This window comes from Aspergillus japonicus (genome assembly GCF_003184785.1).
Source record: "Aspergillus japonicus CBS 114.51 unplaced genomic scaffold BO86scaffold_35, whole genome shotgun sequence".
Classification (NCBI taxonomy): Eukaryota; Fungi; Ascomycota; class Eurotiomycetes; order Eurotiales; family Aspergillaceae; genus Aspergillus; species Aspergillus japonicus.
The window spans coordinates 259128-284174 of record NW_020291672.1 but is presented as its reverse complement, the minus strand read 5'-3'; the positions used below and the strand labels follow the sequence as shown (position 1 = coordinate 284174).

Below are 25047 nucleotides of genomic sequence, written 5' to 3'. Positions count from 1 at the left end.
GCTTCTTCAGCTGCAACAACGGATTGCTGCACTGAATGATTCGCACGGCCATGACACACCTCCCACATGTGCCGGTGGGATATCGCGATCAAGGATGGGGCGGAGGAATGCGAGGTGCAAAAGCCTGATCGATAGTCCTTGATCCCCTACTTTCAATCACTGCAGCTTTCGACCGTGGCCATAGCTCAATGTAATTTCTCCAAAAGTTAATCATAGCTGTAGCAATCGGCGAACAGTAACTAGTCTTAATTACGAAGCCGTGTCAGCTAGGTCCGGGTGCTTGTGAATTCCACCAGCTCTCGTGCCAGTTGCGCCAGGTCAACTCATTCTCGACTGCCCGCACGAAGTCCAAGGGTTGTGCCATGGTCTGCACTGTCTCCGTCTCCGTGACCAGCCCAGACTGCGTGCTGGGTGCAACTTGAGGTTGAAGCTGAAATGGAATCCCAAACGCATCGTCCAGTGCCTCCTCTGTCTGAAGCGGCATGATGGAGGCGAGGTTCTGGAGAGCCTCAAGCGGCGGCAAGTCTGCAGCAGTCGACGAACCGGCCTCTTGTTCGTTGGGCAACAGAAGTAATGGATTGTCCGGCGGCATGTCTGCGTAGCTGATGGTAAAAGCGGGCTTCTTTTGTCCCGAGTGAAATGCCCGGCAGACATCGTTCAGGGCACTCACGGCGTCGGCGATTGGGGCGAAGTCGGGGCGGATGACGGCTGCCGCGGCCATCATGTTTACAACCCTCTCGAGCGTGCGGAGGTCATTTTCGTACTCATCAGGTTGAGTAGAAGACAGGATGTGATAATACAGGGTGAAGAAGGCCCCGAAGGGATAGAATGTCAGAAAGCTTCGTTGGGTTAGCGGTGAATGTCCATTCAGAAGAAAGGCCAGGGATGCAAACTGACTGTGTCTGAAAGTCGTCCTGTTTCCCCCAGGGCGAGATTGGGGATTCCGACTTCTCGAGGATAATGCTGATGATAAGTCTAGCGGACCGAACTGCTTGTGGATGCACAATCTGCTCGGCGCTTGACACTTTCCGGTTTATGAAGATGATGAAAAGATGCAAGGCGATGACCGTCTCGAGAAAGAGCCAAGATTTCACCCGGCCCAGGTTGGGCGATCTGGCTAGTGATAAGAGGTCCCAGTCACTGACCAGCTCTTCTAGCTCCATGCAGCATGTATCGGCCGTGCTCCCGAGATGGTCACTGGCCGTACTAGACTCGACTTGATTAAAGAAGTTGGCCATGATGAAGAGGGTTCGGGACCAGACCAGGAACAGGATGCAGTTGTGGGGCTTGGGCTGCTTGGTTTGCGGTGATATCTCCGCTGGCAGTCGGACCTGGCCGATGGGACACCCCAGAGCCGTGGGCTTGTCGTACCAGGTTCTAAAGAGAAGGTCCATTTCGACCAGATACCAGTGCATTCGGCGCTTGACATCCTTTTCGGTTTCCTCTTGCGCAGTGCCCGTCGGGAGTGAATCTACATCGTGGATGCCTAGTAGGTCCCCGAAGCGACAAGCCTCGCGGTGGAACTGCCATGACAAATGGTAGTCGAAGTTGTTGATTCCCATCCATGCCTAACCCGCGTGTCAATTGTGACTTAGGAACATTTGCACAAATTTCACTCACCGTTAGGGAAGCAGCAATGAGATCCAGGTGCGAGCCTTGGGCCGAGGCCAGCCACTTCGGAACAACTTGGAGGCATCGATAGTAGGTTTTCGCTGCTGCTCTTTGTTCTGCACCTGTGCCAGCAGTTTGCCCAAAATATATCGCATTAAAGTAGATAACCTGCATGACTGGCTCAATCATGGCATACGGTGATCCGATGACATGGGGAATGGCTCGCAAGAATTCGGAATCAACGAGGGTTGCAAACGAGTCGAATATGCTTAGGTTGGGAAGAATGACTTCGAGGAATACTATCGCTTTGGTCAGTCTGGGAAATGATAGGAGCCATGTTGGAAATCAACTTTACCATCTATGAATCGCTTGATGTCGCTGACTGGCAAGCGGTTTATCGGTTCGTCGCGGACATTGTGATCGGGTCTAGGGCTTGGGGCAGCCAAATTGACCAGAGCCGTGTCCAGCCGGGTGATCGCGTTGTCGACAGTGGACCGCGTCCAGGACGACGAAGCTTCGCTGGTGAGGTGTTCAATGTTGTCCTTGGCTCCGCTGACCATGCGATAGATCCATGCTGCCTTCGTTAGCATGCATGTCTTAAATGGGAAAGCTGGGTTGTTTCATACTGCTACTGCGGGTCTCAGATGATTCGGTAGGAATATCCCTCGACTCTGCTTCAGTGTGCCGGTTGGTCTGGGTTGGGGGAGGTGTTGGTGGTGTAGTCCTTGGATGGGGTGTCTCTGTGCCTCCCATGCGCTCCTCCAGTGCCTCCAGCCGATGGCCCAGGTGGTGGAGCTCGGAGCTTCGAGTAGTCCGAGGCTTTCTCCTCTGCGGATATGAGCATGCGAGGCCGCTATCTAAGCATCTTTTACATTCGGGATCTTCTTTGTCGCATCGCAGCTAGGCCCCATCAGCAAGCCTTATGGATAGTCTGCAAAGGGGAAGGAAGAAGCGCAAACCTTCCTAGTTCTGCATCTCGTGCACTACAGTACAGTACATCCAGAATGTTAGCAGTCGTTTGGTTATGAATAGGGACTCAACGAGGGGATTCGAGGCTTACCGACAGCTTCATTCGAGTTGAGGGGTTGTAGTGGTACATTTGGGGGGAGACTACGAGGGCAAGTGAATGAATGCACTCGGACATTTATAAGTCCACCAGGCCGAGCGCCAAGCCGAGGAGAGGACAAAGCCCCGGGCCATCACGTGATCCCCGGGTCTGATGAATGAATTCATCATGAAGCCCAAGTTCTCAATGACTGAAGACTGCCTAAAGTTAATCCCTGAACATTATCTATGCACATAACGGAGTTTATCCAGATGCTTTATGTGGGCAAAAGAGAAGTACATGTTAGGTTAGACCCCAATACCAAGTATCCTATATATATAGCCTCGAATCAGAATCTCACGTGTTGTTCAGGTTAGGCATTGAAGGTGGAGGATCCATCACTGCCAAACCAGCGCATGGCCACTTCTTTGCAACACTCGATTGGCAGCTCGGTGTTTCAGATTCAGATAAGTCCCAAAGGCCGAGCGGATGAATCTTGGCCTGTGTGAGCATACTTTGTGATATCTTAAAATCTCCACTCCGTCCCAAGACGGTCCCCGCCGGTGCCCGCGGAGTCCGAACTTGTCTGATCAGCCACCATCCTGCCAGGTGGGAACTTCTTCATTCCCTCACAACGGACTTTCAGTGGGTCAAAGTGTGTCAAAGACCGAGTCCGACCGCAGGATGCCTACCTGCTGTGACTCGTGTGGGATTATAAAAATACTTCGAGTCCCTCAGGGGCCTAAGATCGATAAATTTGTTGAGTATGCGATAGAATTCGGTTTTACAGCAGGAATGGATTCCAAACCGGCCGATAATCGGCTCGCAGCCCTAAGCGACATCCACCAACCAACTCGCACGCCTGCGAGCAGTTGCGACTCGGACTCGGACGGAAAAGCGACCCTGGCTGAAAATCAGGGAGAGGCTGATCGTGATGTCACTCATTTGGCTCGCACATTGAGTGAGCGATCCAAGCTGTCACACCACCCGCTGCCCTTTAACAGAAATGATCTCGTTCTGGATCCACACAGTCCTCGATTCAACGCCAGAGCGTGGGCGAAAGCCTTTTACGATCTTCGCTACAAGTCCGATAACAGCGCCCCGGCACGCGTGGCCGGTGTCGCCATTAAGAACCTGAATGTGGTGGGGTATGGAAGTCCGGTTGACTATCAGATGAGCGTGGGGAATGCGGTGCTGAAGGTGCCAACCCTCATCCGCCAATTCCTGGGTGGGAAGAAGAAGAGAATCCAGATTCTTCGTGATGTGGACGGCTTGCTTCTCCCCGGGGAACAACTTTGTGTTCTAGGGCCTCCTGGATCGGGCTGCTCGACCTTCCTCAAAACCATTGCTCAGGAAACATATGGATTCCAGGTCGACCCGGCCTCGTACATCAACTACCAAGGGATCACCTCCAAACAGATGTCAGCCGACTTCCGCGGGGAAGCCGTCTATACAGCCGAGGTGGATGCTCACTACCCGCAACTGGTGGTTGGAGACACTCTGTACTTCGCGGCCCTTGCCCGTGTCCCCCGTCAAGTACCTGGTGGAATGTCTCGCCAGGAGTACGCCACCCATCTGCGAGATGTGATCATGTCAATCTTTGGGATCAACCATACAATCAACACCAAGGTGGGGAATGACTTCGTGCGTGGCGTCAGTGGGGGTGAGAGAAAGCGAGTTACCATCGCAGAGGCCGCATTGAGCTACGCTCCATTGCAGTGCTGGGATAACAGTACGCGAGGCTTGGATAGTGCCAATGCTGTGGTAGGTACACCCCAATGCCTACTCTAGGATATAATACTGAGCAATCTTTGGTGGTATAGGAATTCTGCCGGACACTACGCACGCAAGGCGATGTTTTCGGGGTGACCTCGTGTGTTGCCATCTACCAGGCACCCCAGGCGGCCTACGACGTAAGTTAGCTGAACACTCATATGCATCAGTTCTGACTAATCGGCTGTAACAGCTTTTCGACAAAGTCACCGTTCTGTACGAAGGACGACAGATCTACTTCGGCCCTGCCCAGGCAGCCAGGGATTATTTCATTCGCATGGGATTCATATGCCCCGAGGCACAGACGACTCCTGACTTCCTGACCTCCATGTCGAGCCCTGTTGAACGCGTCATACGTCCAGGATATGAGAACCTCGTGCCTAGAACGTCCGACGAATTCGTCAGGCGATGGCATGAAAGCCCTGAGCGCCAAGCTCTTTTGCATGACATCGACCAATATGTGGACGCACACCCATTCCACGCTTCGGACCTTGATCAATTCGCATCTGCTCGACAAGCGGAGAAATCCACGAAACAACGACGAAAGTCTCCATACACATTGTCCTACTGGGGCCAGATTCGGATTTGCCTCTGGAGGGACTTTCAGCGACTAAAAAACGATCCGAGTGTGACTCTCGCCATGCTGATTGGTAACTTCTTTGAGGCTTTGATTATATCCAGCGTCTTTTACAACCTTGCAAATGACACATCGTCCTTCTTCTCTCGAGGTGCCCTCCTCTTCATGCTGGTCCTCCTGAGCGCCTTTTCGAGCATGTTGGAAATCATCGTTCTGTACGAGAAGAGGACCATTGTCGAGAAACACAACCGATACGCCCTCTATCACCCAAGTGCCGAGGCCATCTCATCAATGATCATGGATATGCCTTACAAAATCGTGAACTCGTTGCTCGTCAATCTGGTGTTGTACTTTATGGGAAATCTCCGACGGACACCGGGGGCATTTTTCTTTCTGTACCTGATCGCATTCTCGATGATGATGGGCATGTCCATGTTCTTCCGGTTCTTTGCCTCCATTACCAAATCACTCGAACAGGCTCTCGCGCCCTCGTCCATCATTCTGCTCGCCCTCGTGCTGTATACGGGATTTGCTATTCCTGTCAGCTACATGCGAGGTTGGGCCTCGTGGATTCGGTGGCTGAATCCGGTCTCATATGGCTTCGAGGCTGTGATGGTGAACGAGTTTCATGGCCGGGAGTTTCCCTGTGCCTCCTTCATACCCTCCGGACCAGGATACGAACATGTTTCCAGCCAAGAGCGGGTGTGTTCGACTGTCGGAGCGGTTCCGGGGTCCGAGGTCGTCCAGGGCACCGCATTCGTGCGTTCCTCGTATGGATACGAGAACAGTCACCGATGGCGCAACTTCGGGATTATCATTGCCCTGACCATTTTTCTGGCTGTCTGTCACCTCGTCACCTCCGAACTAGTTTCTAGCCAACGCTCCCGAGGCGAGGTGCTCGTCTTCCGGCGCAACAAAGTGCAGAAGGCTCTGTCAGTGCAGAATCAGAAGGATGAGGAGCAGGGGCCTGGTCCCGTGGTGCAAAGTGACAAAGCCCCCAGCCAGGGGTCGGGAACTCTCTCTGGAGTCGAGAAGCAATCATCAATCTTCCACTGGGAGGACGTGACCTACGACATCAAGATCAAGGGTGAGCCACGACGCATTTTAGATCATGTCGACGGTTGGATTCGGCCGGGTACTCTGACAGCACTCATGGTAAGCAGTGGTACCTCCATCGTACTCTTTGGCTAAACCAACAACGACGAACAGGGTGTCTCCGGTGCCGGGAAAACGACCTTATTGGACGTATTGGCGAGTCGCACGACGGTCGGTGTCATTGGTGGCAATATGTTGGTGGATGGTCGTGTTCGAGACGAATCCTTCCAACGTAAAACCGGCTATGTGCAGCAACAAGATCTTCACCTCCACACCTCGACGGTCCGTGAAGCCTTGGAGTTCAGCGCCCTGCTCCGACAGCCACCCCAGTACAGTCGAACTGAAAAGCTCGCGTATGTTGAAACTGTCATTAACCTTTTGAATATGCGGGAGTATGCGGATGCCATCGTGGGCGTACCAGGAGAGGGGCTCAACGTGGAGCAGCGCAAGCGATTGACAATTGGAGTGGAACTGGCTGCGCGTCCTAAGCTGCTGCTTTTTCTGGATGAGCCAACCTCGGGGCTGGACAGTCAGACCAGCTGGTCTATCTGCAACCTGATGGAGACCCTGACCAAGAATGGACAAGCCATTCTCTGTACAATCCACCAACCGTCTGCCATGCTGTTCCAGCGCTTCAATCGACTGCTTCTACTGGCCAAGGGGGGCAAGACGGTGTACTTTGGGGAGGTGGGAGAAGGATCGCAGGTCCTTATGGACTACTTTGTTCGCAATGGAGGATCAGCCTGCCCCCCGGGGGCGAATCCAGCAGAACACATGCTGGAAGTCATTGGGGCCGCTCCAGGAGCGCAGACGGAGATCGATTGGCCTGCGGTCTGGAGAAACAGTCCCGAATATCAAGATGTGCAGAAGGAACTGGCCAAGCTGAGGGAATTGGCCAACAAGCCTTCGCCGCTCTCCGATCCAAATGACAAGTCCAGCTATGCCGAGTTTGCGGCACCTTTCTTCGAACAACTGATTCAGGTCGCCCGTCGGGTCTTCCAGCAGTACTGGCGCTCGCCGTCTTACATCTACTCCAAGGTGGTGTTGACTGTTGGCTGTGTAAGTCTGAACCCTTGGACAGCCTGGGATGGTGGTAATCGACGACTAATCGCATCTTTGCATTTCACAGGCGCTCTTCATCGGGTTCTCCTTTTTCAAAGCAGACAACACTCAACAGGGGCTACAGAACCAGATGTTTGGCGTCTTCGTGTTTCTGTTCGTCGTTGTTCAGCTGGTGATGCAAATCATCCCATCCTTCGTCACGCAGCGGACGCTCTACGAATCGCGCGAGCGGCAGTCCAAGACCTACGCATGGCAAGCCTTCATTCTCTCCAACATCGCGGTGGAGTTCTTCTGGAATACGGTCCGTCCATTGTGTATTAGGTCCTGTCTATTATTACCACTAACCACCTCGTTCAGATCATGGCAATCTTATCCTTCCTGGTCTGGTACTACCCCGTCGGCCTGTACCGTAACGCGGAATATACCGGCGAGGTTCACACCCGGGGGACGTTGACTGTGCTCATCATCTGGGCTGTCTTTCTCTTCTCGAGCTCGTTCGCGCACATGTTGATCTCCGGGATGGATAGTGATCAGCTGGCATCGGCACTGTCCAACATTTTGTTCATTATGATGTATGCGTTCTGCGGCATCCTGGCGGGTCCCGATGCTCTTCCCGGCTTTTGGATCTTCATGTACCGCGTCAACCCCTTTACCTACCTCGTCTCCTCCCTGCTATCGGCAACCTTGGGCGATGCCCCCATGCATTGTGCCGACAACGAAGTCCTCTCCTTCTTCGCTCCCTCCGGAATGAGCTGTGGCGAATACATGCAAGATTACCGCTCCGCCCATGGGGGCTATCTTCTCAATCCGGACGCCCGAGGCAGCGACGAGTGCAATTTCTGCAGTTTAGAGTACACCAATCAGTACCTGGCCGGCCTGAATATCAATTTCGCCAACCGGTGGCGCGATTTTGGTCTGCTGTGGGTGTATATTGTGGTCAATACCGTTGGAGCCATTGCTTTCTACTGGATCTTTCGTGTTCCTAAGGGAAAGAAGGCCAAGAAGGAATGATTTTGAGGCCCTTGTTCCAGTCCATCTAGTTCATCCTCTTCGCACCAGTGTCTATAGACTGATTCTTAGGACTCATCCTGCTGAATTGCGTTGTGTTCTTCTCTGCGGGTCACATCGCTCGTACACATTAATACTTCATATATTTTCAAGTGCTTTGTATGGTTCGTTATCTGGAGGGGATCGGGGTAATTAATAGCTAGACTACATTTAAACTCCCCATAGGCTTCCACCCCCTGCATATTCCTTCTCCGATAGAGCCTTAGTTCACCCAAAGCTTGATCCACCAGCCTTGATGCCCTGATGACGTGTCCCGGCACTTCCCGATGGGGTGGAGATACAGGGGTCATGCCCATCTGGCTCGGCCTGTGACTTGGATTTCTGCGTTCAGCGTTGCTTCTCGCCATCCTCCAGCAGTATCACAAGAGACCAGCCGGATCAAACAAAATGAGTTACTTGTACCGCAGCACGACATTTATTATGGTCAAAGAGACCACTTTTACCGACACGCAAGACGGGCTAAAGAATCTCGCCGACTTTATAGGACGGCACCATGGAAGCGGTTACAGGCATTACTCTAACGTTCTTGGACCGTCATTGCGTATACACCAGCAGATGTCTTCCAATAGCTCGCCCTAAAGCTATGTGAACATGGCAAGAAACCAAACAGCCCGTGTCAGCAAGTTGCTGACTGAAAGCAGCCCCGCATTCCATGGCGTGATTTAGTGGGATTTAGCGTCTAGTAGTCTCTCATCCTTGCAAAAGACACCACATATCGTGTCCTCAGTTTTGCCAGCCTCTCTGCACAACCAGTCAGCCACAGCCATGCAAGCAAAGTCTGGGCGTCAACGAGCGCGGGCCACTCGCTCAAGAACCGGCTGTCGAACTTGTCGGTAAGTAGTTCGATCCTCTGACGCCGGCCACTGACCGCGGACCATATCGTCTGTGTTCTCAACATCACTCCTCAGAGCCCGCCGGATCAAGTGCGACGAGACGCCAGGGAGATGCCAAAATTGTACGATGGCGGGCTGGCCCTGTGAGGGCTCGGATCTCAACCGCTTACCGGGCAAAGCGACGTATAGCGCCCAGGACGCGGCACTGTTGCCGTCGGTGGCGGCGCAGTTCCCTTGGACTATCACCTCCGACGAGAAACGCTGCTTCTCCTTTCTCTGGCATCATCAGATCCCCACCTCGGTGGTTGTCTCGGGGGTGTCCGACCTATTCTCGCCGCAGAACCTTGTCGGCCAACTGAGCGCTGTCGAGCCGGCCGTCTACCATGCCCTTGTAGCCTTAAGTGCCATCAATCACCAGGTGCATGAAGCGGGGATTGCAATTCCCGGACAGTCGCTGCGTAGTCAATGGCATTACTTCGCCCTGGAGCAGTCGCTGCGCTCATTTGCTCTTCTGAAGCACCGGTCTGCCTCCCAAGATCCACGTCTTCGCCAGGTGGTCCTGGTCTGCTGCCTGCTTTTCGTGCTGATGGAGCTGGCGTCCGCCCGCTACGACGACGCCAACACGCACCTGCAAGCGGGGCTGAAGATTCTTAACGAGGGGGCGCTGTCTTTGTTATCCATAGACCCAGCCCTCTCCGACGCCTTCCTCTACCTGGAATCGCACTCGGCGTTTCACGGAGTCCACCGGCCCTTCCGCGAGCTGGACACCCAATTCGCCCGCCTCGAGACCTTCGAAGCCCAGCTGCAACCATTTCGGGATGTCGAGCACGCGCGTCGGGCCCTCAACCCTCTCGTACCTACCATCTTCCGCCTCCTGGAACAGTGCTGGAGCCTGTCCGAGACCAACCTCGCACGCCAATACGGCGTCTTGCAGCCCAAACAACAGCGCCTGCTGTCCTGTCTGACCCAAGTCAGATCCTACTTCGACGATTTCCTGACAACGTATCCTTACTTCACCGACCGCGAGCGACGCTCGGCCGACGTGGTGCAACTGAGTCTGCAGACCTTCACTTTAACCCTGAAGACCTGTCTGCACGGCCCGTGGGATCCTGCATTACACCCACTGTGCCCGGAGTTCGAGCATCTGATGGCGAAGACTGTAGCCCTGAACGCGCAAATGGGGACCCGCCCGCAGTTTACCCCGGATGGGATCCTCTGCGCTGCCCTGAGTTTCCTGGCGCTGCGATGTCCGGATTACCCCATCCGTCTGCAGGCTATCGCTGCACTCCGGGCGTCTCCTCGCGCAGAGGGGTATTATAACGGCCTAGTGGTGGCGGAATTCGCCATCAGTGGATTGAAGCTCGAGTTGACCCACTCCACGTCGGGATCGATCAAGCAAGATACCGGGCAGCAACGGCTACGGTTTGAGAAATCGCCCCGTCCTCAAGGCAGAACCGTGGAGGAGCTTCTCGGTCTGCGGCAGGATGAGCACTTGCTGGGGTCGATTGCGACCCTGCGAGGCGCCTCGGATTGGCTGTCCAACCAGTCGGGCGGGGAGGTCCAGACGGAGTGCTCAGAAATCGGCGGGCATCAGGTCTGGTATCTCAACACGTCGAATCCTGGGAGGGTGACGCGGGGAGAGGGAGCCAGATAGCGGCCGTGGATGTATAGTACTGACCACGGAACGGAGCCTCTCGTAGTGATACAGTGAATTCAGATAGCGCTAGGGATATGTACATGCTTCCAACACAAACGTCTAATCAGTCTTTTCTTCATCGCGTCTAGATTGCTACTTTTACGCCGACTTGGCGACCTCACCCTTGACCCAGGCCTCCAGACCGCCAGCGGCGATGATCGCCTGCACGTTGGCGGGCAGCTCGCCCACCGGCTCCGTCCAGCTCTCTCCGCCCTCACCCTCCTGCACCTCGACCTGGCTGCGCTTGACGTCCCACGTCAGGGTCCAGCCAGTGCGGCGGGTGGGCTGGCGCTCAGCACCGGACGGCTGAGCGAAGGTGGCGCGGAGGCGCTCGACGAGGCGGGGCACCTCGAGACCCATCAGGGCGTTGTTGATACTGTTGCGGGAGAAGATGTTGCCGAAGCTACCAGCAACAACCAGCGGGATCTGCTTGGCCAGGATGGCGGTGGCGGCCTGCTCGCGGGAGGATCCGCAGCCGAAGTTGAAGCCGGCGACGAGGATGTCGCTGGGCTTGGCCACGTCCTTGAACTCGGGGTCGTAGTTCATCATGCAGGCGCGGGCCATGTCCTCCTTCGAGACGTTGTCCTGGTAGGTGAGCTTGCCGGGGTAGATGCTGTCGGTATCGAGGTTGTCGGCGTCGCAGAAGACGATCTCGCCGCTGATGCGCTCGGGGAAGCCGGGCAGGATCTCGGTGGCGGCCTTCTCCGTCGAGCCCTGGGCGGTCTCCACCCGGTCGATGAAGGACTCCATCTGCTCCAGGAGGTTGGTAAGCTGCTGCTCGGTGGTGGGCTCCGCACCGGTGCCGAAGCCGTGGTCCACCCCCAGCCACTCCTCCGGGGGCACCTGGAAGGTCCCGGGGCCGGAGATCATGCCGCTGAGCGCACTAGCCGCGACCACCTCGGGGCTGGCCAGGTAGGCCTGCGCGTCACGCGAGCCCATGCGACCCTTGAAGTTGCGGTTACTGGCACTGATTCCCACCTCGCCGGGCTCCAGAAGACCGGTTCCAAGGCCGATGCACGGACCGCACCCGGCGGGAAGCGGCTGCGCGCCGGCATCCAGCAGGATCTGCCAGTCGCCAGTGGATTCGGCAGCCTCCTGCTCGGGAGCGGAGGCGGCCGCGATGTAGAACTTCACGCCGTCGGCGATCTTCGGGGTGACGTCGCCGTTCGCCTTGGCTGCGGTGCGGAAGACCTGCGCGGCGGCGGCAATATCCGAGGCGCGGGAGTTGGTGCAGGAGACGACGTAGGCGCGATTGACCTTGATGTTCTGGGCGGCCAGCTCAGCCAAGGGGGTGGCGACCTTGACGGAGTTGGGGCCGGAAACATAGGGAGAGAGAGTGGAGAGGTTGAGGTACAGCTGCTTCGCATACTGGGCATCGGGGTCCGCGGTGAGGGGGTTGGCGAACAGCTCCTCGATTCTCTCGTGCGTGATGCGCTCGCGAGTGGAGCGGTCATCAGACAGGGCGGCGACGGTCGCCTTGTACCGGAGCCAGCGCTTGAGGGTGGTGTCGATGGGGAAGAGACCGGTGAGCGCTCCCCACTCGGTGGTCATGTTGGCAATCGTCAAGCGGCTGTCGACGAGCAGACTGGCCATGGTCTCCTCGGAACCAGTGAACTCGATGGCGTGGTTCAGGACGTCGCTCTTGAAGAGACCACACAGCGCAACAATCACGTCCTTGCCGGTCACACCCACGGGGAGCGTGCCCGTGAAGGTGACCTTGGCCACGGGGGGAATCTGCCACCAGGTGCGCGAGGTCGCCCAGATACTGGCCGCGTCGGTGCGAACCACGGCGGTTCCCAAGCAACCGACACCACCGTAGTGGTTGCTGTGACTGTCGGAGGCGACGGCCATTGTGCCGGGCCACGCGTATCCTTCCTCCACCATCACCTGGTGTCCAATACCCCGTCCTGCAGGATAAAAGTCGATACCGTGTTTGCCGGCAAACTCCTCGATTTGCTGATACTTCTTGAGATTCTGGGGGCTGGTGTTTTGAACGTCGTGGTCGAGGGTCATGACGATCTGCTTCGGGTTGTGTACCTTGGTGGCCCCCATGGACATGAACTTGAGAGCCACAGGCCACGAGTTGTCATGCGTCATGCAGTATCCGGGAGCCAGACTAATGTAGTCGCCACTGCGAACGAACTTTCCGGGGGGGAGACCGACGGCATAGCGTTGCACGATCTTCTCGGTCAGGGTCTGCGGTGTACGGGTCTCGGAGGGCGTCGTCGAAGGGGCCTGGTCTTGCTGCGAGTGGAAGCCCTCGGCTCTAACAACGGGGGTCGTGCTCAAGGCACGAATGGAGCGAAGGGGGAGAGATGTGGCGACAGATCGTGGGGGGAGGGGGAGGGCGATTCTCCTGCTGGAGGCCCCGAGCGACGGAGTACACCGAAGCCGAAGCTGGAGGGGTTGGGAGTTAGATCAGGTTGGATTAGATCAAGGGAATTGGAAGAGTCAAGGAAGGTTTAGCGACTCACCGGCCGGCGCAGCAAATTGCAGAGCTGCCTTGCCATGTTCTTGTTCGATGTGATCGATTGAACACGGGGAAAGAGAGGTTATGGAGAAGGAGGAGGAGGAGGAGGAGGAAAGGAAGGATTGAGTCACCCTCAAGAATTTTGCCGGTTTTCTCCTGGCGCCGATCTCGCAGGGGCGGACAATGCGAGGGCGAGAAGCGCAGAGCCCCGTCACGTGGTCTGGGGTAATCCCAGCCAGTCGCGCCACACCATTTCTAAGCACTGTGCTGCCTGAGGCCGCTATCAGGGCACATGCCCCACATGACTCATTCCGATAACTAAAGCGGTTTCAACTTGATTCACTTATATACTTAATATACTGTACTTGGTACTTTTATGCTGCGTACATAAACTACTACTGTTACATCGAATATCTCAACCATGCATCTATATATACAACACCAGCACCCTATGCGATCGATATCGAGGAACACGGAAATCGCTTCTGCAGTTCCTCAAAGATATCAGCCGCACTAATGGCATAGGTGGTAAAGTCCTGGTCATCTTGGCCCACGATCATGGCAAACAGGGAGCCATTGTCTCCTCCATCCACCACCCACGCTCCAACATCTTCCGCAAAGGAAACCATACTCAATTGATACGCCACCGGAGGATCGGTTTCTGCGACTGACAGACTACTCAATCTTCCAGACACGTCGGTTCGGACCGGGGGACGAGCGCCGTTGCCCAGCAAGCACCACAGCTGGCCTCGGGGCGAGCTTCGGGTGACCTTGGATGGTGAGAGCACTTGCCACCCCCCCACCGTGACACGATTCGACTGGGGGGCTTGGTCACACAGTCGAAACAGAGCCCAATTCTGTCGAACCGACCAGAAGGCGGGGTTCAACTTCCTCGTACCTTTGTAGCGGGGCAGATAGGCCACCGCGTGCGGGTCTTCGCGGTCCAAGGAGTTGGCGTTGTACATCGCGCGGGACCGGAACGAGGCCCAACGCATTTTGAGCTGGCTGGGGGAAGGTTTCAGAAATGGATGCAGAGCAGTCAGTGCATAGTACTCGCCATCAATCGCTACAATGCCTCCAATGGTCGCTGTCTGATCGAAACCCCGTCCAACCCTGACGCGAGTGCCACACAGGCTCTCTCCCTTCCATGAGTCAATTCTGTAACCCATCTCGGAAAGTGGTGTAGTGCGCGGTATTGCTTGAGATGCTTGCGATGCTTGGTATTCTTGGTACAGGTACTGGATCAATGATTCCAAATCCAGATCGGGTCTATTTATGCTTGGTCGGATCTCATTGCCCTTTGTTGCTCTCGGGTTGCGCGAGATACGGATCCCAACGATAGTCAGCCGTCGCTTTGTCCCCGTCACCCTGGTTTCTTTATGTCTATCCGGAGGGTTTATTCTCTTACTTTCAACCGCGCATTGTCGTGATGGGCAATGACTCTTTGAAAACACTTGATGAACCCAGACCCAGTATTAGAGCGACAACATTGACTGTTCAATAATCTAACGGATGATGACGTCCAGCACCGCCGACGTGGTCTCGTCCACCACAACCCTAATCGCCTCAGTAATAGCTTCATCCAGCTGGCCTACACACTCCACACGCTTCGTCCACAGGTTTCCATTAGCTGCAGCCTTAGCAATGCCCCCATAGTCGGGTCCATCCGCAACGAGAGAAATTCCCAACTCTTCTTTCGACAACCCAGCCGCAACACCGGTCGGGTGTACATCCTTCAGGCATTGACTGGTGGCATTCCACCCTCCATTGTTCAAGATAATGGTCAGGAAGGGGCACTGGTAGCGGTGACTGGCCCAGAAGACGGCCGTCGGAACCGAGAATACAAAGCTTCCATCTCCCGTGATGCTGCACACGAAGGGACGGGGCTCTGACGACGGGTCCCCCGCAGCCTTCTGCTGGACCACCGGTCGGTTGGACAGATCATACCGTGCCGCGGCCAGCTGTACCCCGATTGCAGCGCCGCCCGCCCAGCCCAACCCGCTGCCTCCCTTGGTAAGATGCGAGCCTGGTCGGTGCAGACGGAGCTGCTCCGTCATGGCTACCTGGTTGGTGACTGAGTCGGTCACAAAGACCGTCTCCCGGGGGAGCAGTTCGCGGACGCGACTACACAAATAGTCTACACTGCAGGGCACATCCGGCGTCGACAGCAGTGCGGCCCCACGGGCATCGACCTGTGCCTGGCCCTTATCGTACGCTGCCTTCCGGGCCTCGGCGCGCGCTTGCCAGCGTTGACTGGCTCGCAACTCGGACAACTGGGCAGAGGCAGATATGTAAGCAGTGAGCTGACTCAACGCGGCTGCCGTGTCGGCGTGGAAGGTGAGAGACGCATTGATGTCGAAAATATTCATGCGTTCTTTTCGCGGGTCGAGATCAATGTGGATGACCTGGGCGGTGGGAGTAGGGCGCACGCGCGTGGGAATCCACGGCACATCAGCGTCCAGCACTAGAATCACGTCGGCCGATTGCACTGCCGGAGCTGCCCCCGTACCTCGCGTCACACAGGCTGGATGGGTGGCGGGGAAGCTCATCTCACGAAGCTCCGAGTCGAACACCCGCAGGCTGGAGATCATGTCGGCCAAGTTGATCAGCTCTTGGACGGCACGGTGATTGCGACCCAGGTACCCGGTGATCACCAGCGGGGCTTCCGCAGTGAGCAGCGCTGTACTGATTATCTCTACTTGTTCGGCCGGCAGGGAGCCCAGGAGACACGATGGTGCAGCCTTACGCCGCAGAGCATGGTCGCCAGAAGGCAGCGCAGTGGCAAGAATCTCCCGTGTCGCCGTCAGATAGACAGGCCCCGGGGAGCCTGTCGTGGCCATCAGCACTGCGCGACGCACCACAGTGAACACATTGTGCGGGGACTTGATCTCGGCACTGTATCGGCTGTACGGCGCCACGAGCGCAGCTTGATCGCGAATATCTTGGTACCACTGCACATGCTCCGATCGCGAGCCCGGAGCCTCCCCGAGAAAGGTGGAGGGGGCAATCCCTGCCAGAATCACCACGGGGGCTCGCCCGCTGGATGCATTGTGTAGCCCCTGGCCCAGAGCGGCCGTCCCCACATCAACGTGGGCAATCACACACGCTGGCCGGTGACTGATTCGTGCGTACCCATCGGCCGCTGACATGGCTACAAACTGATGGTTTGCCAGTCAGTACATGCAAGGAATATCTCGTCAGTGGGGAGCAATGGCTGACCTCATGCTGAAACAGAATCATTTTGGGATACTGCCGTGTGGGATCATTCTGTCGGCGCACATATGCCTCGATAATGCTGGGGTGATCCGATCCCAGTACGGTGAAGAGGTAATCTACGCCTGCCTGGTCGATGTCAGTGTGGATTCAATTTCATCCTTGGTGGGATGCACTACCTGGGCCAGAGCTTCTAACAGCTCATCTGCCACGGTCGGGTCAGCTCGGTTTTCTGCTTGGTTATTCTGAGACATGTTGGTACTCAAGGTCTCTGGAAAGAAGAAACAATGATCTTTTTTTTTCCTGTTCTTCTGCCTTTCCCTCAATGCCTCTTATCCCTGCTAACAGCGTTCGGCAGATGTGTAATACCCTCCACCCGGGGACATATTACAGACCCGCACTGATAGCAGGCCTGGAATTCCCATTGTGAATAATCATTGAGGGAATGAAATTGGCCCGCGAGATGAGTGGAGCCCCGACGGATCAGGCCATGGCAGCGCTAGGGAAGAGATGGTGGTTTGAACCCCCTGTCAAAACAAGCACTTAGGGCTCGATAGGCCGGGCTAACCCGGCCGCTCTCCACCCCGATCCACCCACCCCATTGCGCTATCGAAAGCCTTCTGAGACACTCAATCTGCACCACAATTTGCTGTCCGGTGAATCTGCCATCTAGGCTTTAGCCTGGGCGACTAAAGTACCCCGTGGCAATAACAGCAAGAGTGTCTCGTTACCGATGGAAGGTTGGGGGAGACAAACCACCAGAAAAAAACAAGAAAGAAAGAAAGAAAGAAAGAAAGAAAAAAAAAAAAAAAAAGATTAAAAAACGAAAAGAAAAGATAGAAAGGAGAAATATCTGGAATTAGGAACTGCTACAAACATACTCAACATATCCTTGCTGGTCTCTATAATACCGGTCCTCATTTTGGTGCCGGTTCACTGTGCATGTCAATTGCGGTAGTGAGAATGATCTGGCCTTTGGCAATGGCCCCCTGGCTTCCGACGCTCTCGGAATCTGCATCGAGATCGTGTCTTTCCACCCGCCATTCTTGGCCGAGCTGCGTGCCCTCCTGGGACTCCAGTCGGCTCATGCGATAGCTCCGCCCCGTCCTGGTTCTGGTGGCTCGACTGCGCGACTTGCGCGATCCAGTCGAAAGCGAAACAAACCAACTGGGAACCAGCTTCTGAGCAGAGTGCTTCAGGAACGGTAGGCAGGCGCAAATAATACCCGTACTCGCCTCAATGGCACTCCACAGCAAGGCATCGAATGAGCCCCAGGTCGGGTCGTGCGTGGTGGTGCTCGCCTCCATCGCCCACATTCGAATGATACTCGTGATGCATACGAACAAGCCCATGCAGAACACGAGCATCACGCCGATCTTGCGGATGCGGTCAAGATGCAGTTGTGCGAGCACAGGCAGCGGCAGCACGCAGACCCAGATGTCCATCGCCGTGTTGTAGCCCGCCCACGACCATCGGAAGCTCGAATTGTCCACACACTTCTTGGGGATATTCTTGTGCCAGCTAGCATGTACCGGGATGCATTGAAAGATGGTCGCGAGGACAAATCCGAAGGTGCTGGAAATGACGAGACCGATGGTCACCCAGCAAATTATGCGAAATGGTCGCGTTGGAAAGATTCGCAGGTAGAAGGCCAGGAAGCTGAGCTTGTTGAGGCAGAGGACGGTCTTGTACAGAATTTGGAAAAGCCAGAAATACTGCGTGGGGAAACTCGAGTTAGAATCGCCTTGAACCTTGAAGAGAATGATCGAGCAAACCTTCAGCGCAAGTACCAAATTGCCCCCTGACCGCACGACATCGGCGCGATGACGACCAAAAGCATAGTGGCACGCTGCATCGTAGAGCACAGTCAGTATTAATAGTCACTTCTTCAATGTCCAACGGTTACGAAGATCAGCCCTACCCAAGTCACCCATCACGGTATTCACAATCTGTATGACCTGGTTCTCCTGTCAGCAGAGGCTCCCTCCAGTTGCAACGCAAACCATACCATTGAAACCTGGATGATCACATCATCTGCCGAGATGGCAGTTTGTCTGTACACCTTCCAGAGCACCCTATGGGCGACCAAGATGAATGCAATGACGGTCAAAGCCCCGGTAACCCTGATGAACAGGGGACCCTTATCCGGGACATCGACGGCATGCTCAGTCATAACGCTTCTGTTCGTCTTCCTTCGAGTAGCATGCCAGGAACGAAGAGAACGATGATGGGTAGGCCCTCGTCATGTAAGGCTCTGTCGCAACCCTAGAAAAGGGATCGAAGGATTCCCCTTGTACAATGAAGACAGGGCTGGCGGCTCAGTACGCCAACGCGCGTGCTTAGAGAAATCATCTTTCTGCAATATCTGCACCTAATTACTGTCTCGGCACGGGTCCGTCTCCCTCAGCCATGTTACTCCGTGCATGGGAGACTACATCACTTCTGCGTGCCGATACTTGGTCTGCGCTGTCTGCTTACTCTGGCTAGACACCTCCTTGTGGAGCAAAGATCAAGAACGATTGGTTCTCACTCATGGAGACCAGCCAAATTGCACCATTGAGTGTAATTTATGATCGGGTTTACCCCTCTACACTAATGCCACGCAGATGTCTCGGGTCTTCATGTGCAGCCAGTGGATAACCTCTCATTCGATATGAGAAACAGATCATAACTATTTTTCGCTTGGTTCAAGCATATGACGCAGATACTGGAAAATAGCTCGAGTAGACGACACTTGGGCCCAAACACCGTGCTATGGGAGCGCAACGGCTGCCAGAAAATTTCTCTGTTGCACTATAACGATGAGTCCTTAATTGTAGGTGTGGGTCCGAAGGGAGAGAGGAGAATCGGGGGGTTGTGGACGGGACGGGGGGAGTCCGGACGATTTCCGCGCTGAGGGTCTCCGTGTAAGAACCCTATGTGGTCAATGACCCTGGCGTCTAATCACTTAGTTTAGACTACCTAACTTACTTGGTGGAGTTTGGGTAAATTGTCCGACGAATGGCTGTCTTTGCCCATCCATTCTTAATTATCCTACCGGGCCGAGTGCTTGAAATGGAGCCACTAGGGCTGACTATCATGTTTAGGGTCATTTTAAGTCCGTCATGATATATTGCCGTGGGTCAAATGCTCAACGCCCACACCACTTCGCTGCACACACCCCATGAGTAGTGGCAGGCCACACCTTCATCAATAATGAGACGATGAAAAGAAGTCTGGCCTACAATCAATCAGCCGGAGATTGTCCAGTCACTGTATGATGGCTTGACCTAAACCCTCCCTTGCCACCCCTGACAGCCCGGAAATTCCGACCTGGGTTTCATCTACAAAAGCCGACATGTCGCGCCACGTGCATGGGTGTTTGCTTTCTCTCGTAGTTTCACTTTTTCTGTCGACCGTTATCTCACAAGGCTACAGGCATGGAGAAGCACGAGATTGAGCCCCGCGTGGTTGAGGCGTCGACGCCAGACTTTGATCCCGCTTTGGAGAAGAAGCTGCTGCGAAAGCTGGACTGGCGAGTCGTCCCAGCACTATGGTTTCTCTTCTTAGTGTCTTTCATGGATCGTTCCAACATTGCGTGAGTGCTTAGCTGCCTTCTAGTTTATGTTGATGCACCGAATCCTAACCATTGGGGTTCGATGTAGAAATGCGAAGATCGCCGGCATGGCGAAGGAGCTGCACTTGGTGGGAAATGACTACAATCTCGCTGTAACCATGTTCACGGTCGCATACGTCGTCTTCGGAATGCCGGCCAATCTGCTGGTCAAGAGATTTGGCCCAAGGATGCTGGTCCTATACATGTTTACTTGGGGTGAGAGCAATCGCTCCAGTCGGGAGGGATGGACTATGCTGACTTGGTGGGCCAACAGGGCTGTTTGTGATGGGACAAGGTCTCACCAAGACTGCGACGGGTCTCATTGCGTGTCGATTCTTTATGGGGATGTGTGAGGCAGGCTTTGTCCCTGGTTAGTTCACACCAGGCCAAGCTATTGGCGATGCATGAATATTCATCTGACCTTCCATTGCCAGGTTGCGCATACCTGATCGGGAGCTACTACAAGCGGGACGAGTTTCTGCGTCGATACGCAATCTTCTTCAGTGCCAACATGGCGGCAGGAGCATTCAATGGGGTAGGCTTTTTTGTCTATCATGCTTACTCTCAACACGTCTGTCTGACTGGCTCGTTAGCTTTTCTCAAGTCTCTTGACACACTTGGAGCTGGATGGATATGCAGGGTGGAGATGGTATGGATCCCTTGACCTTGGCGCGCATATCGTCTTTTCTGACGCGAGATTAGGCTGTTTTTGATCGAATCCATCATCACCATGGGCGTCAGCATCATTTGCTACTGGATTGTCGTTCCCTTCCCCGAGGACGCGACATTCTTGACCCCGGAAGAGAAGGCATTGCTGCTTGCCCGTCTGGAGGCCGATGGAGGAAGCATTCGTGATGACCCCATTTCCCTCCCTCGGGTCCTGAAGATGGCGATGGACTGGAAGATCTGGATCTGGTGAGCATAACTCGCATGATGAAGATCCGAATCACACACTGACGTGGAGACCAGCGTTCTGGCCTATCTCGCCGCCGAAGAAAGCGCCAGCTCTTTGGTGTACTTCCAGCCCACGATTCTCAAAGACCTCGGTTGGACCAGTCGCTCAGCGCAGGAACACAGCATCCCCGTCTACGCAGTCGCCTTTGTGCTTACCCTGTCAAGCGCGTGGCTGAGTGACTATCTCCGCCACCGCTATCTTTTCACTCTGTTCGGCTCGGCGCTCGTCATAATCGGCTGGAGTATCGAGCTTGCGCAGGTTCCCTCTGCCGGAGTCCGTTACCTGGGCATGTTCTTCGTGGCGTCGGGCGCGTTCATCATGATGTCCATTACTGTGGTGTGGTTGTGCATCAACCTCGGCAAGGGCGTCAAGCGCAGTGTCGGAATGGGCTTGCTGCCCGCGTTCGGCAACTGCGGTGCGTTTGTATCCGGCAACGTCTTCATCACCAGCGAAGCGCCCAAGTATCCTACTGGGTTTGGGGTTGGTCTGGCGTTTGCGGTGGTGGCAGGACTCGCCTGCACCGTGTATTTCTTCGCTCTTCGCGCCGAAAACCGCCGCCGGGAACGCCAGCCGGAGAAGGACTGGCAGTCGGAGAGCATGCAGGATCTGGGCGATGCTCACCCGGGCTTTCGTTTCCAGTTGTGAGCTCCATGTGCTGGCGCATAGTCATGTTCGATGAATCATCTGATATGAAATGATGTTTTGTCTTTTGGTCCCGTAATAATGTTAACCATGCGCCGGTCGACTTATTTGGCCGTTTGGGTAACTGCATACCAACCCTGCTTTGCTTTGCTATCCGGTCAACTCGTCGCATAGATAGATCCTAGTCCTTCACCATGCCCAGTGAGCCCGCATATGCGGGATCTTCATCTGGGTAAACATTTGATAATGTTTAATGGTCGGGCTGGGCCGGACCATGGAACCTCGCGGCGTCCATGACGTCGAAAGCCAAGCCCCAACTTCACCATTCTTTTCTCCACATTTTGCCTCCCCTGCATTCCGCATACCTCATTCTCCAGAACTCCAACCCTCAATTCCTCCAATTCCAGACAAACCCCCTGTCTCGTCGCGCTGGACCGCAATGGTGACCGCTGCCTATCCAAATGATCCCGGTCCACGATCAATATCTGCGCACCATCAGTTTGGTGACGCAGATCCTGTGCTGCAGCATCACCACCCTTTGCCTGGCCCTGCGCCTGCTGGTTGCTTCCCGGATCAAGCGAGATTTGAACATTGAGGACGGTTCGTGACATCCCTTTTCCCGGACTGCTACCCAATCTAATCTCGTATACCAGCATTTTGCACGCTATCCTGGGTAAATCACCTCTACCCGCCGCCCACCGGCCCATCACCTCTAACATTGGGCTGCAGGTCCTGTTCTTCACCTACTGCATCTGCAATATCTTTTGTAAAATGCCCATCCACCACCTCGAAGGGGTCAGGTCCACTAATTGAACGACGGCAGACCTCCATTATGGCGGCGGCAAACCCCTCGCCCTACTGACCCCCTACCAAATCCGGCTCGTCTACAAGGCAGGCACCATGACCCTCGTCTCAGCCACCCCATCCGAGTGCTCCTCCGCTAACCCTCGTCCGCAGTTCTACTATGTTTTGACCGTCATCTACGCCCCGATGGTCCTCGCCGTCAAAATCACCCTGCTCTCCATCCTAGCACGCATCTTCACCATCCGACACGTGCAGGTCATCAGCGTCTACTCGGTGCTGGTGGTGACGGTGGTCTACTACACGATCATCTTCTTCATCAAGGTCTTCATCTGCCTGCCGGTCTCGTACTTCTGGACCCACTACGACGAGGAAGCGCAATGCCTCAACAAGACGGCGGTGATCCTCGCCGACGCGGTCATGAGCATCGCCACCGATCTGGCCATCATGCTGCTTCCGGCCTTCCTGACCATCACCCTGCATCTCTCGCACGTCAAGAAGCTCAAGGTCTCGCTGATGATGGGCTGCGGCGGGCTGGCGATCGGGTTCAGCATCTACCGCCTCGTGCTGGTCATCCACGAGCAGGATCATCTGGAGTCGACCGTCGTGTACTTGAAGATTCTGCTGTCGGGGTAGGTGATCCTGCCTCGCACTACTCGGTCAGGGTTGAGCTAATGCGAAGCAGTAACGCTGAAGGCGGATTCGCCCTCATTTGCTCGTGTATCCCCGCCATCCATATCCTCATCACCCGCCGCGGCGGCCGAGACACGCAGCGCTCCAGCACCTCGTCCCACCAGCTCTTCCGGCATTCCTTCCCTCCATCGTTCCCCTTCCATCGGACCCCCGCCAGCCCTTCGTTCGCCGAGTCCCCGCAGGCCCGCGTGACATCCACCGCGCAGCGCGCATCGCTGGTCGTCCCCGAGCTGAACGAGCTGGAGATCAGCGAGGAGGGCTCGTCGGACGCGAACCAGATCGTGCGAAAGGTCCTGCTCTCGCGCCGGTCGGAGAGAGTGCAAGTGCCGGTGCTGCGGGACTGCTCGCAGGGGTCCTCGGAGACGCAGCTCGGCAACCAATTCGGAGCAGTTTGACAGCATAGATTGCACCAGGCTGGGCCATGATGAAGTGCACCAATCCAAACACAGCAATATATAGTGGCGTCTCTCGACAATGCCGGAAATCAATGCCGGGGGGGGGGAGGTGGCAGCCAGCCAACTTCCGATCTTCGGCACTAATCTATCCTCTTACGTCATTGCCGAGGTGAAGCGGTGCTTGGTGCCTGACACCTCAGGCAGTCACTCCGGGCCCCTTTCTTGTACAGTACATCATCCATGGTATTCATAAAGTATTCCATATCTCGTTGTGGTCTGAGGACTTCAACCAGCGAGGTCCAATGGCACTGGTCCGGCACAATCTAGCTATACCCAACAATATCCAGTACAGTCCGATCCTGCCCCAGCACCACTCTCGCCTGGCCCTTGCGTAAACGCTCCTCTTCCGACACTCCCCGGAAGATCCCCTCGCGCACTTCATCCAGATACAGCTCGTAGGCCGGCATGTACCCCTTCACGAACGCGATGACCTCCTCGTCCGTCATGCCCTGGTTCTTCACCCGCCGCAGGGCGTGTTCCTGCTGCATGCGCCAGCGGTAGACGTTGGCCAGATCGTCGGTGTCGAGGTGCACCAGGAAGTCCAGGTGCTGGGGCCCCATGAACATGTCGCAGTAGTTGCGTAGGCTGGCGTTGATGGTGAAGTAGCTGGCCAGCTCGTGGTTCTGCAGGGTTTGCGTGGGGAATCCAGACTCCGAATCTGGCCCTGACGCGGGGGGATGCGCCTGGGCCGCCGTCCACTTGGCCTCGATGGCCTGCTCGCTCAGCGGCTGGAACCCCACGCACCAGCCTTCCAGCACTAGCACGTCCACCGGCGATTCCAGCGAGACGGGGACGCGGCGCCACTCGTCGCGGGGCACGCGGTCGCCTTCGCCGTGGAAGCGGCTCTTGTCGAACTCGGGGATGCAGACCTCGCGCGGAGAAGTCTCCGGGGTGACGGTCAAGCTGTCGAAGAACTCGCGGACCAGCGCGGTGTCGTGCGTGCCGGGCTGGCCGCGCATCTTGAGCAGGGCATTGGCCGGGTTGGTCTGGCGCAGGCGCACCAGGCCCTCGTGCGGCAGGTAGAAGTCGTCGAGGGAGACGTTGATGGTGCGGAAGTGGTGTTTCTCGTTCAGGGACCGCACAATGGCGGAGGTCCAGGTGGTCTTGCCGCTGCCTTGTAGACCGGTCAGGGCCAGGATGAAGGGCTTCCGTTGGCTGGAGGATGAGGCCTGCTGGTCGACATGGCGTTGGATGTGGGGACGGACGTGGGCCAAGAGCCGGTCAATAGTCTGCTCGGGGATCATGGTGGGCGATGTTGCGAGCGCGCGAGGAGGGGGGCGAAGGAGGAGGGTAGATTCTATATGTATAGAGCAATGGACAAGAAACCAAGACACATGCTCCACCAGCCAATGCGATCAATATTGATGAAATGCGACCGAGGGAAGTTGGTGTTGGTGTTGGTGTTGTTGTTGTTCCTCGTTGCGCTCCGGCTGTGGCTGGGGTTATCACGTGAGTGGGGGAGA

At 55.7% G+C, this 25047-nt stretch overlaps 9 protein-coding genes across 9 annotated transcripts; 4 read left to right on the top strand and 5 right to left on the bottom strand.

The window, feature by feature from the left end:
* Window positions 1-262: 262 nt before the first annotated feature.
* BO86DRAFT_400980 (Zn(II)2Cys6 transcription factor) lies at window positions 263-2710 on the bottom strand (the record flags this gene model as incomplete). The annotated part of the gene is made up of 6 exons (XM_025673743.1): window positions 263-839; window positions 898-1568; window positions 1621-1910; window positions 1967-2185; window positions 2238-2511; window positions 2672-2710. The coding sequence occupies 6 exons, from the start codon at window positions 2708-2710 to the stop codon at window positions 263-265; spliced, it is 2070 nt and encodes a 689-aa protein (XP_025526324.1).
* Window positions 2711-3275: 565 nt separating this feature from the next.
* Window positions 3276-8330, top strand: BO86DRAFT_390385 (putative ABC multidrug transporter). The gene is made up of 6 exons (XM_025672373.1): window positions 3276-4420; window positions 4480-4569; window positions 4623-6161; window positions 6216-7160; window positions 7231-7464; window positions 7521-8330. Exons 1-6 carry the CDS (start codon window positions 3341-3343, stop codon window positions 8172-8174), a joined length of 4542 nt encoding a protein of 1513 aa, XP_025526323.1. The 5' UTR covers window positions 3276-3340; the 3' UTR covers window positions 8175-8330.
* A 645-nt stretch (window positions 8331-8975) lies between these two features.
* On the top strand, window positions 8976-10433 carry BO86DRAFT_281548 (Zn(II)2Cys6 transcription factor; the record flags this gene model as incomplete). Its single annotated transcript, XM_025667336.1, has 2 exons — window positions 8976-9064; window positions 9140-10433. Coding segments are annotated over 2 exons (1383 nt in total), but the record flags the coding sequence as incomplete, so codon positions are not given.
* A 356-nt stretch (window positions 10434-10789) lies between these two features.
* On the bottom strand, window positions 10790-13336 carry lysF (homoaconitase LysF). The gene is made up of 2 exons (XM_025672372.1): window positions 13235-13336; window positions 10790-13157 (listed from the first exon to the last, which is right to left on the bottom strand). The coding sequence occupies exons 1-2, from the start codon at window positions 13268-13270 to the stop codon at window positions 10860-10862; spliced, it is 2334 nt and encodes a 777-aa protein (XP_025526321.1). The 5' UTR covers window positions 13271-13336; the 3' UTR covers window positions 10790-10859.
* A 1399-nt stretch (window positions 13337-14735) lies between these two features.
* BO86DRAFT_365132 (thiamine diphosphate-binding protein) lies at window positions 14736-16818 on the bottom strand (the record flags this gene model as incomplete). Its single annotated transcript, XM_025670045.1, has 3 exons — window positions 16623-16818; window positions 16450-16572; window positions 14736-16388 (listed from the first exon to the last, which is right to left on the bottom strand). The coding sequence occupies exons 1-3, from the start codon at window positions 16695-16697 to the stop codon at window positions 14736-14738; spliced, it is 1851 nt and encodes a 616-aa protein (XP_025526320.1). The 5' UTR covers window positions 16698-16818.
* A 542-nt stretch (window positions 16819-17360) lies between these two features.
* BO86DRAFT_433525 (uncharacterized protein) lies at window positions 17361-18917 on the bottom strand (the record flags this gene model as incomplete). The annotated part of the gene is made up of 4 exons (XM_025675848.1): window positions 18452-18917; window positions 18365-18401; window positions 18219-18292; window positions 17361-18158 (listed from the first exon to the last, which is right to left on the bottom strand). Exons 1-4 carry the CDS (start codon window positions 18614-18616, stop codon window positions 17361-17363), a joined length of 1074 nt encoding a protein of 357 aa, XP_025526319.1. The 5' UTR covers window positions 18617-18917.
* Window positions 18918-19862: 945 nt separating this feature from the next.
* Window positions 19863-21638, top strand: BO86DRAFT_410959 (vitamin H transporter; the record flags this gene model as incomplete). The annotated part of the gene is made up of 7 exons (XM_025674545.1): window positions 19863-20020; window positions 20088-20254; window positions 20313-20408; window positions 20473-20573; window positions 20632-20687; window positions 20741-20953; window positions 21008-21638. The coding sequence occupies 7 exons, from the start codon at window positions 19863-19865 to the stop codon at window positions 21636-21638; spliced, it is 1422 nt and encodes a 473-aa protein (XP_025526318.1).
* A 960-nt stretch (window positions 21639-22598) lies between these two features.
* Window positions 22599-23191, top strand: BO86DRAFT_341705 (uncharacterized protein; the record flags this gene model as incomplete). The annotated part of the gene is made up of 2 exons (XM_025669086.1): window positions 22599-23068; window positions 23122-23191. Coding segments are annotated over exons 1-2 (513 nt in total), but the record flags the coding sequence as incomplete, so codon positions are not given.
* Window positions 23192-23685: 494 nt separating this feature from the next.
* Window positions 23686-24990, bottom strand: BO86DRAFT_129814 (P-loop containing nucleoside triphosphate hydrolase protein). The gene has a single exon (XM_025666093.1). It carries the CDS (start codon window positions 24826-24828, stop codon window positions 23848-23850), a length of 981 nt encoding a protein of 326 aa, XP_025526316.1. The 5' UTR covers window positions 24829-24990; the 3' UTR covers window positions 23686-23847.
* Window positions 24991-25047: the final 57 nt, after the last annotated feature.